Genomic DNA, 12,760 nt, shown 5'->3' on the forward strand with positions numbered 1-12,760 from the left:
GTGTGGATTGAGAAAAAATTAAGGCCATGTTTTGTTTGAATCTAGAGATACAATTTTAGAGAAAAAAATCTCAATAATTTATTTGTTTAAACAATTTTGAAAAATAAAAAAAATCAAAATCACTTTTCTTTACCCATCAATCAATCATTTTTTCTCTTCCTCCCTCTCTATCTCCCACATCGTACACATCAATCAATCACTTTTTTTTTTCACACTCATCTATTCAATTATAAAAAAAAAAAATTAATAAAAAATTAAATTATTCCAAACTCAAAACTCTAAGGTCATATTTGTTTACCAACGTGGGAGGGGTGATTGGATTGCCATGACTGTGGGTCCCACTCAAAACATGTTTGGTGATGATTTGGCAAGGAGGATTGATAGTCCGAGGGGTTTAATAATTTTCCTTAGTAGGGAGATTAGCCAATTTCTTTAAAGTAATAATTCACACATTAACCATCTTTTTAATAATTCACACATAATAATTAACCATCCATAACATATTTTTACTTAATCCCCTCACTAATAATTCACACATTAACCATCTTTTTAACAATTTCATCCAATATAATCCGCCAAAACGTGGCCTAAAACTATCTCAAAATATACAACCAAACAAATTTTGTAAACTTTTTCAAAAAATTACTTCTCAAAATTATTTTACAAATACAAACCAAACATGGATTAAATATTTATTATATTTTTAGATATGTAAATTGAGAAAGATGTACAGAGAGTAATTTATCCAAACACCTGTATGACCAAACAAGGGGTTGATAGGACATGCGTGCTGGATTATTAGATGATCACACCGGCTTCCTCTTTCAAAAACAGGGAGCACCCACTTTGACCAAATCACAATTTTTCAAACAATAATGTACCTATTTATACCCCAAATTGAATACACTTTTCCTCATCTACAAACTTCCAATCCTACAAATTTTTCCCATCACAACAATGGCTTTCCAATCACACATACTACTTTCTTGTCTCCCAATTATCACATTTTACATTCTTCTCGCAACTCCTTGCGCAACTGCACTAAACTTCAATATGGCCAAAATCGGACCCAAAAATCTCAACGTCGACATAACCACCAATGGAGACGCTTACATCTCCTCCAATGGCGTCCACCTCGCGGCAGACAAGTACGATACCAACTTAAATTACAAAGCCGGCAAAGCTACCTACGTCAAACCGCTTCACCTCTATGACAGTTATTCCGGCAAGTTGAACGACTTCACCACCTATTTCTCCTTCGTGATTGATTCGGATGGAAGTTCAACTTTCGGAGATGGGCTTGCATTCTTCCTTGAACCTTCCGATTCCAGCAGCACCGCAGACACCACTACAGGCGGTGCCATTGGGCTTCCAATTGATCCGTCGACATTGGAAGCCACTAGCCCATTTGTTGCTGTGGAGTTTGACACCTTTCAGAATTCTTGGGATCCACAAAGCATCACTCCTGTTACTCATCTTGGAATCAATATCAACTCTATTCAGTCTAATGTGACTAAAGTATGGTACAATGACATAGCTCATGGGATAGAAAATCAAGCTGTGATTAGTTATCGCTCTAAGTCGAAAAAATTGAGTGTTGTTGTCACTAGCACTATCAATAATGCCATAGTCAAACAAGACCTTTCTTTCAGGGTTGATCTAAAGGACTACTTGTCAGAATGGGTTACAATCGGCTTCTCGGCTGGAACTGGTGCGTATATTGAAAAAAATATTGTTACGTCGTGGAAATTTAATTCAGGTTTTTAAATTTGAGAAAAACAAAGTAAATGTTACAGCTCTAAAGGCATAAGATAATCTTGGCCTTGAATAAGGTATTTACCAGCTATCATTGAATAATTGGAATAATTGTTATTATTCCTTGGATGGATATATACATTTCTATTTGGAATAATATGTTATGGATGCATCTTATAATATGATTCTGTAATATTTTATTAGATTGTGGATGTTCGATTGTGTTGTGTATAAATGTAATAGATATAAGGTTGTAAAATAATCCACCAAATTTTTTATTAAAAAAAAAAAAAATTATAATCTACGCAATCTTACAGCCTCAATAATGTGATTCCAATATTTTATATCATCAGCAATTACCTAAAGAAACACTCATCGAAGCTTCTATACTTTTTTGTTTTTTTTTCCCCAAAAGAAACACTTACTAAAAGCTTCTATACTCAATTTCTATTTTAAAGTCAAAGGAATTGACAAAAACATAGGCGAAATGACAAACAACATGGTGGTGGGAGAATTTTTGGCTTCAAGATGCCATCCAAGACAAGAAGCACACGTCAACAAGTCATAAATCAAAACCTAAATTACATTTTGCACTTTTGCAGTTTATATTTATCTCATTTTGTTTTTTGATCTTTTAATTATTTTAATCAACCTCAAAACTTGGAGTGAAGTAGCAATTTGGACTATTTGCATAATGTCATTTTAAAAACTAATATAATGAGTTACATTTGGTTTCTCGATTTCAATTGGTGTATTTTTTGAAAAAAATGTTGGTAAGGAATGAAAATTTAAATCAAGTTTGTAAATTTGATGGGAAGAAGGGAAATTTTACGGGAACTATACAAACCATATATCATAACAGTAAATCTCTAGTCCCAAACCTTCACTCTCCCACCTAGGCTCACTGCTGGCCAACTGCTGCCAATGGCCATGGCGGGTCGGCTAGCCGTTCTCTCTGTGCGATGTGTGCCATGTTACCCTTCAATAGGCTTTTATCTCCAGTTTTCTCACCCGTTTTCTTTTTTTCAATTTTAATTTTTTTTGATGTGTTTTTTTTTTCTGTTTTATTTTCTTATAATTAAAAAACTTCGTGAGGCCCTAGGGGTTAGTTCTGTAGATGTGAGCAGCAATCATAGGGTAGTTTGTACTTTCCAAATCTCTCTCAGTGCATTTCATTTCCTATACCTTTAATTTCATGTTTTTAATAAAATTTTAACTTTGCTAATAAATAAAAAAAGATGAAAAATTTTATAGGTTTGAGGTTGTAGGGGTATTGTTGGACTTTGATTATGATATTTGTGTTATATTTGTATTTGGATTAATAATTGTAATCCTCTGGATGAGTATGCATTTTTATTTGGAATAATATTTTTGTGGATGCATTTTACATAGGATACTTGATTATTGATATTGTGAATATGTACACGGTGAATAAATTTGTACGGGAAGTGAAGAGAAATATAGGAATTTAATTTAAGATTATTCACAAAAAAAATTAATTTAAAAAGGAAGATTTGAAATCATCGGAGTTTATCCACAAACGTTGTCTAAACACAAATGGGTAAAATAATGTACAACATAAACTTGGCTAAATAATTCAAAGAATGTATGTATGTATGTATGTATGTATGTATGTATGTATTATTATTATTATTATTATTATCTTTTTGATTGACAAAAATGAAAATAATTTATTGATGCAAAAAAAGAGTATAAGGAGTACAAAGAGAAATCAGATGAATTAATTGAATCAAATTTATGCATGATAAGGTGATGTCTTAGATTAAATGATGATGCGAGAATTATTGTGGAGAATATATTAGAATTGGAATCGCACTTAATGTAACACAAAAATTTATTGAAAATCACCCTTCCACAATAGCCATTCAATTTTTGACTTTTAAGCCAACATGAGAACAACTCCCACTGATAATTATAAATAATACTATATGTATTAATTGGTATATAAATTAATTATAAATACTATATGTGTAATAAGATTCGGTGTCACTATAGGAGTGCAAAATATAATTTATCCTAAAAGATAATGAAAATAATGATAATAATCTGAGCGAGTTATATAAGAAGCTGCAACCGTATGTACCATTACGAAGGAACATTGTATGCATCATACCACAAGGTATATAATATAATCTCCAGGTTTCGTAATATATAATTCGAACCGTGCCAACGGTTAACTTTGAACTTGAGAAAAGTATGCTTGAAACATATGCTTGGAGGTTCAATTACTGCACCTACGTTTTTTTTTTTAATTTAAAAAATTAAAAAACTTTATTATATAAACCATATTAAGTATAAATGCAAACAATATCATAGCAAAATGTTTCATCCCCTATTTCCTGGCCAGATGATTATTCGATACGGTCACGTGATATTCTATGGTAATATAATTAGTGAAGAAGTGAAGTCTTAACTATTTGTATTGAATAATTGAGAAATATAAAATAACATAATAAATAATGATTGAAAACAAAATATATAATCACGTGATACTCAATAATGTTCCTTCATGGCATATGCATGCTTTCCCTTTCAATCAAGTGCCATATGTAATGCTCTTTTCATTAGTAAGTCACTACTTTTTTTATTATATAAGTTTTTAATGGAGTTAGATGAGAGCCTGTTTAAACATACAGGTATTTTAATGTTTAAGAAATTTGAAAATATTATATATTTTTTATTACACATATTTTTATGTAAAACATATGGCTCTGTTTGGAAGAGTTTTAGAAATGTAATTCTACCTCTTGATTTGTACTTAGTGTTTGGTTACAGTTTTTAAAAATTAATTTCACATCTACTTTTGAAAACTCTTTCCAATGTGGAAAAATTTGGGCTAACCGGTCGTCCCCCGGACGTCCGGCCGATCGTCATCCGGGATATTCGGTCGGTTGACCAGAACAGTGCAATTTTTATATTTTTTATTTTTATATATATAATTGGCACCTGTTATTTTTTACATTTTAAATAAAAAAAATCGGAATTTCTTAAATTTTTTTATGACTTTTGAATAAAATTTTAAGTTATGTGTTTGGTTATGAGTTGTAAGTTTTTGTATCAAATATCATATGTCACATCAAAAATTTCCCACTCAATTCGAAACTCTTTTCAAAACTCATTTAGCAAACAAAATTTCACACTCAAATCATAATTCTAAAACTCACAAACTCAAAATATAACTCCTATTCTCAAATTATATTTAGAAAACTTTACCAAATGCTATCTATAATTTTTTTAAATCTCCTATCATGGATTTAAAAATGCACATTAACAAAATCTTCAAATATCTCATAGTCGTGATTGCATTTAATGTTAGAATAATACTTGGGACCCCCTTTTGGGGGTCACCCCCTCACCCCCCTTTGTCACGTGGCGGGTGGTGATTGGAGGAGCAAGAAAAAAAAAATGTAACCAATGGGAGAGAGAGGGGGTCAAAGGGGATGGAGAGAAAAGGGAGATGAATCATTGTTGTTAATGTTAATATTATATTCGACCAAAGCCGCCTTAGATAGTGAGTGGGGGGGGGGGGCATTTTAATGGGAGGCTTACGTCAAATTTATTATTTAATAGGTTTTGTAATAATTAATGACATTTTTCATCAAATATTATTAAAAAATTTATTAATTATTAATTTTCAGCGATAGTTTAAAAATTGTCACAAAAAATGTTATTAATTATAAGTTTTAGTGACAGTTTAAAAAAATTATTACAAAAAAGTCACTAATTATAAAATTTTAGCAACATATACAAACAATCGTCACAAAAAAAATAAAAATAAATAACTAATGATTTTATTAGGACTTATTTTCAATAGATTTTATGGGAATTAAATTTAACTACTAAGACCAATTAGTAATTTACTTTATTTTTTTATTTATTAGGAAGTAAAACAATAGCCAAAATAGCAAGTGTGGGGCTTTTACTTCAGTAGTTCGGATTGGAGGGTTAGGGGAGGAATGGAGAGAGGGAGAAGGTGGTGAAATTAAAAACGCAAGTAGCGGTGGCAACCAAAAAAATTCATCTATTAAATGAAAAATAAACAAATTACCCCGACTATAACCCAAGTAAGGTAAGGTCTGCTGCTAATCTTTTTTTTGAAACAGCAAAAGAAACCTTTATTGATGATCAAACCATACCAGATGAGATTACATCCAAAAAAAGGAGAGGAAGGGGTTTGGAGAGGAACCAAACCCAAACAGGAAAGGAAAAAACAAAGAAGAGAACAAGCAGAACAAAGCAGAATAGACAAAATGCAAACAAGGACCTGCACACAGCTCCTCACACACCATCAGAACACTTCCAGGGGCAGCAGCAAGAGATTCAGCAGACCATAACAACAGCCCAGAACAACATATGAATAGGCCTCAAGGTTGCCTGAAATTTACTCCCAAAGCAGTAGTTGGTATGCCTCAAATTGTTCAGAAAATACAAGCAGAACCCAATAAAGAGACAGAGCCAGAGCACAGCTGAACTCCCTAAACACCATACAAGCAGCCCCGAACAACCCAAACAGCACAGAGATGAGCTCCAACAGATGAACTCCACCAGCACAAAGGTACCAACTGATGAATTCCATGAAAAACCAGAAGTACACAGAACCAACAGGGAAGATCTAACCGACAGATGAACTCCACCAGCACAAAGACACCAACGGATAAACTCCAAGAAAAACCAGAAGCACACAGATGGTTAATTAGATCAATAGTCTTTCTAGTTTCTCCTTAAATTTCGGTTTGGGCTTTGTATTTTGAATTTCGTCAATTTAGTCCTTATACTTTCTATCTCGTTCCACTTTGGTTCTTTTTGCTTTATAATCTTGACCTTATGGTTTTAGTTATTACATTCTTGCTTTATAATTAGATCAATAGTCTTTCTAGTTACTCCTTATAATTAGATCAATAGTTCCAAAAATCTCAATGTCAACATAACAATGTGGGTTGAAAGTATTGAGTGTTTCTTTCACGGATCCTGTGAATCATATTAGAATCGAACGCAACCTTTGTTTCTTCATTGATCTGAGGGTTTACTTACTAGAATCGGTTGAGTTTGGCTTCTCGACTTTGACAGGTGGTACTTTTGATAAAAAATAGTTAAATTATGGCAATTTAATTCAAATTTTAAATTTGAGTTTACTGTTCCAAGGGCATAGATAATATTGGACTTTGATTGGAACAAGATATTTATTAGCTACCAGTAAATAATTGGAATAATAGTTATCCTTGGATGGATATACATTCTATTTGAAATATTATGTTATGGATGGATTTTATAATATGATTCTGTATTATCTTTCATTAGATTCTGGATGGGTATGGGGATGTTGATGTGCTTAATGTACAACTGCAATTGCTGCGACACCAAACAATTTATACTACTTACATCGCTTTAGATAAGGGATGTTTTTGGATTCTTTTGTGAAATCTCATTGAATTAAAAATAGAAGGGGAAAAAAAATTATATTCTAATTATTAAACTTAACAAAAAAAAAATTATTTTAAACATTTTATATATACTTACATTAAGTTTAATGATTAAAATATATATATATATATATATATATATATTGTCTGTTTTACTTAATAGAAATAGGTAGGGCTATAAACAAATCGAGTAGAGTCAACCTTTAGTATATTTGGGCTTATTTATTAATATTTTAACGAGTTCAAACTCGAGTTCAAGCTCAGTAAAAATTTAACGAACTGAATTCGAGCTGAGGTTGCTTAGACTTGACTCGAGTTCGAGCCTCTTCACAAGACTTAACGAGTTAAAGAAATTATAAATTCATACTTGTTATAGAACTAAAATTACAATTAAAACTTTCATTATATAATTATATATAAACATATTAGAAAAAGAAGCTAATATCTTAAAAGATAATAATATCTACCACAACTATTATATAAATGTATTATCTACAGTTAGCTATTATTTATATTATTTAACTATATAAATAACATATTTATCCTATTTTTTATACATATTTATACATTATTTAGTATATAAGTAATATATTTATTCTATTATTTAAATAAATGTTAAATGAGGCGAATTTTGATATGTTTGGGCTTTTTTATTAAGATTTTAACAAGCTCGAGTTTGAACAAGCCCTTACCACACCAAGCTGAAGGCTTTCATGAACGGCCCTATTAATTTGCAGCCTTAAAAATAGGTGAATATGGTCTAGATTGAAAACAAACTAATTAGAATTTAAATTGATAAAATTAAAATTTAAAGTTTATTTTGTTATAAAAGTCAAACTTTGAATTTTTTTTTTATAAATATTTTCTAGATAAATAATTCAGATTGAAAACAAATCAAAAGATTATTTAAACAAGTTAAGGGTCAAACTTAAAGTTTATTTATTATAACGGTCAAATTTTGTTTGTATATATATATATATATATTTATGCAGTATTTATATATATATATATATATATATGTTGAATGAGATTGCACAAAAAAAAGGGGTAAATTACCAATAGGTCCTAATAGTTAGACTTAATTTTCATAAAGTCCTATTAAAAATAAGTCTGGATAAAATTGTTGCTAAAAATAATTTTTTTGTGACAATTTTTTATGAATGTCGCTAAAAATTAACAATTAGTGACTTTTTTTGTCATTATTTTTATAAATTGTTGCTAAAACTTACAATTAGTGACTTTTTTTATGACAATTTTTTTTCATAAGACCTATTAGACACACTACAAGAAAACACACCTTTGGCGACTAAATTTTTAGTCGCCAAATGTTTTCCCTGACTAAATATTTTAGTCGCCGGGTTTGTCGCCAATACATGGTCGCGAATACCTTTGCGACTAAAATTTTTTTAGTCGCTAAAACCTTCACATTCGGCGACTAAACTGACTTTTAGTCGCTAAAACCCATACATTTGGCTACTAAACTGTTTTAGTCACCAAAAGTGTTCACTTTTGGCGACTAATTGAATTTTAGTAGCCAATTCTATTACTTTCAGCGACGAAAAATTCATTTTTAGCCACGAAATCTGTTTTTTCTTGTAGTGACAATAAATTCACTTATTATGACCTACACGTAAGTACCCTAAAAAAAATTGAAAAGCAACATTAACTAAAGTAACCTTAAAAGCAATATATATATATAGTAACATAAATGGAAGAAGTTTTGAAAATGCAACCAAACGACACCATTTTGTGTCGCAATAGTTGCTGCTATGGATAAAAAATTTTCATGATATAGCTTATGATATGTTTTTCATGATCCCTAGTATTATTCATGTTGGATTGTGTTGTATATATATGTTGCTAAAATATTTAAAAGAGATAATATTAGTTGACCGCAGAGAATTTGTCACTTGACTAATTGTGACTCCTCCAACCATCTATCTGCTTATTTATATGACAAAGTGCAAGCTTGCTACCTAAAACCTGTTGAGGATCGGGGGCACACCAGGGAACTCAAACAAGCAATAACACACAAGTTTTAACGTGGTTCGGCAAGTCGCCTACGTCCACGGGCAGCGGATTCACTATATTGAACAAAATGGTGAATTACAACACTCTCTGTAATTCTCTCTCTCTTTGCTCTCAACTCACACCTCTCAGCTCCACATCTGATATCTATATCCTCTCCCTCCCGTCTCTATTTATACACAAAGGAGTAGGTGGGAGAGCCCTCATTCTTTGACTTTTGACATGGTTGGTGGCCTTCCATTGTTGACATGAGGTTGGTGGCCTTCCATTGTTGACATGAGGATCACCCCTTTCACATGGGGTGACCTCCAGAATCTGTAGCCAATTCAACAAATCTCCACCTTGGCGAGGATTCTCTTATCCAACATAGTGATCGATCAACACTGCCATGCACCCGAAGGTGCTCAGTTCCGAGAGATGTTGACCAAGTCCAAACAATGTTGGAACTTGATCCCAGAAACTACCTTTGTGAGCATATCGGCCGGATTATCTGCAGTACCAATCTTTTGAAGCAGAATATCCCCTTCATTCACTATTTCTCGGATGAAATGGAAATGGACATCAATGTGCTTGGTGCGGGCATGATGAACCTGGTTCTTTGCCAAACAAATGGCACTCTGACTGTCACAAAACACCTCAACGTGCTTCTGAACAATTCCCAAGTCTTCAATCAATCCATGTAGCCAAATAGCTTCCTTAAAGGCTTCCGTTACTGCCATGTACTCTGCCTCTGTAGTAGACAAAGCCACCGTTGACTGAAGCGTTGACCTCCAACTTACCGGCCCTTTAGCAAGCGTAAATAAATACCCTGTTGTTGACCGGCGTTTGTCTAAGTCACCAGCATAATCTGAGTCCACATATCCTTCCAAATTCTGCCCGAGTCGGTTATCTCTCTCGAACTTCAATCCCAGATTGACCGTGCCATGTATGTACCTTAGGATCCATTTCACTGCCTGCCAGTGATCTTTTCCTGGATCATGCATATACCTGCTTACCATACTCACAGCATGCGAGATGTCAGGCCGTGTACAAACCATAGCATACATTAATGCACCAACTGCATTTGCATATGGAACCTGTGCCATATGCTTCCGTTCTTCTTCTGTGCGTGGAGACAACGAAGCACTAAGCTTGAAATGAGGGGCCAATGGTGTACTTACAGCTTTGGTTTTCCCATTGATGCCAAATCTGTCTAACACCTTTTTCAGATACTGGGTTTGTGTCAGACAAACCGTGCCCTTCTTCCTGTCTCTCTTGATCTCCATGCCAAGAACTTTCTTTGCTTCTCCCAAATCCTTCATTTCAAACTCCCTTGCTAACTGTGCCTTGAGTTTGTCAATCTCCACCTTGCTCGTAGATGCAATCAGCATATCATCTACATATAAGAGCAAATAGATGAAGGAACCGTCGGGAAGCTTACGGAAATATACACAATGATCAAATTGACTTCTTGTGTATTCTGTCTCTATCATGAACCGATCAAATCGCTTGTACCACTGTCTCGGGGATTGCTTCAATCCGTACAACGATTTGTTCAGCTTACAGGCCCAATTCTCTTTTCCAGCAATTTTGAAACCATCTGGCTGGGACATGTATATCTCCTCTTCAAGATCTCCATGTAAGAAGGCAGTTTTGACGTCGAGTTGGGCGAGCTCGAGATCAAACTGTGCAACCAAAGCTAACAAGATGCGAATAGACGTGTGCTTCACAACAGGTGAGAATACCTCATTGTAGTCTATTCCTTCCTTCTGAGCATAGCCTTTAGCTACCAATCTAGCTTTGAATCTGATGTTGTCTCTGCCTGGAATGCCTTCCTTCTTGGTGTAAACCCACTTACACCCAATTGCTTTCTTGCCTTTTGGAAGTTGCACCAACTCCCAAGTCTGGTTCTTGTGAAGTGACCCGATCTCTTCATCCATAGCCTCCTTCCATTTGACACTTTCTACATTATGCACGGCTTCTTTGAAAGTGCAAGGAATATTGTCTTCAATGATTGGAAGTGCATAGGCTACCATATCGGTCATCCAACTGGGTTTCTTAGTCACCCTTTTCCCTTTCCTGATTGCAATGGGTTCTGATTGATGCGGAGCCTCTGGATCTTCATTTTCATCTGAACTCTCTTCAGAGCTATCCTCTGAGACTTCTTCAGGATGGTTGATTGGCTGACTAGTCTTTGTTGGAGTCTCAAACTCCACCTGCACTGACTTCTTCAATGCTTCCTCATTCTGTTGAGGATCTGATTGCTTCAACATTACAGACTCATCAAAGGTAACGTCTCTTCTGATGAGAACTTTCTTTGATTCAGGGCACCACAGTCTGTATCCCTTGACACCGTCACCGAAGCCCAATAAGATGGCTTTCTTGGCTCTTGGATCCAACTTAGTTTCTGTAACATGAAAATATGCTGGACATCCAAAGATACGTAACTGATCATAATCAGTAACTGGGACTCCTGACCATACCTCCATGGGAGTCTTCCCATCTAATACTGCAGTAGGTAGTCTGTTGACAAGATGACGAGCATAGTTCAATGCCTCGCCCCAAAATGCCTTGCTCAATCCAGACTGTGACAGCATACACCGGACTTTCTCCACCAAAGTGCGGTTCATGCGTTCTGCAACTCCATTCTGCTGCGGTGTTCCAGGAACTGTGAAATGTCTCACTATCCCTGCATTCTGGCAAACCTCAAAGAAGGGATCTGATGTATATTCTCCACCATTGTCAGATCTGAGCTTCTTGATCCGTCTGCCTGTCTGGGTCTCAATCATCTTCTTCCACGTAAGAAAGATGTCTAAGACTTCATCTTTGTGTTTCATTGTATAAATCCAAACTCTTCTAGAGAAATCATCAATGAACGACACAAAGTAGTGTTTACCTCCCAACGAAGCAGTCTTGGAAGGACCCCATACATCAGTGTGGACGTAGTCTAGAATCCCTTTGGTACGGTGAATTGCAGTACCAAACTTGATTCTTGTTTGCTTGCCCAATACACAATGCTCGCAGAACTCAAGCTTCCCCGTCTTGGCGCCTTTCAACAGGCCTTGCTTTACCAATCCTTGTAAAGCCTTCTCACCGACATGCCCTAGGCGCATGTGCCAAAGTTTGGAAGTGTCTGATGCATCATCTTCTGAGCTGGAACTGGTGGAGACAGCCACTCTCCCTGTGACTGTAGAGCCATCTAGGAAATATAAATTTCCCTGTCGAGTACCCTTCATTACAACCAATGCTCCTCGAACAACTTTAAGGACTCCACCTTCCATGGTTATTCTGTAACCTTTGGAGTCTAAAACTCCCACTGAGATGAGATTCTTGGTTAGATCTGGTACATACCGTACATCTTCAAGAATTCTGATTGTTCCATCATGGCTCTTCAGTTTAATTGTTCCAATCCCCTTTGTCTGGCAAGCTTGGTCGTTGCCCATCAGCACAACTCCTCCATCGAACTCTCGTAAGCTCGAGAACCACTGCTTGTTAGGACACATATGGAATGAACATCCGGAATCTATTATCCATTCATCCGACTGGCCATATGATGA

At 34.7% G+C, this 12,760-nt stretch overlaps 1 protein-coding gene across 1 annotated transcript; it reads left to right on the top strand.

Annotated features, from left to right (window-relative positions):
* The first annotated feature begins 957 nt into the window (after positions 1–957).
* Positions 958–1,767, top strand: LOC145813437 (lectin 9-like). The gene has a single exon (XM_082908862.1). It carries the CDS (start codon positions 958–960, stop codon positions 1,765–1,767), a length of 810 nt encoding a protein of 269 aa, XP_082764988.1.
* Positions 1,768–12,760: the final 10,993 nt, after the last annotated feature.

This window comes from Camellia sinensis, chromosome 2, assembly GCF_055761805.1.
Source record: "Camellia sinensis isolate YWXY chromosome 2, ASM5576180v1, whole genome shotgun sequence".
NCBI classification, from domain to species: domain Eukaryota; kingdom Viridiplantae; phylum Streptophyta; class Magnoliopsida; order Ericales; family Theaceae; genus Camellia; species Camellia sinensis.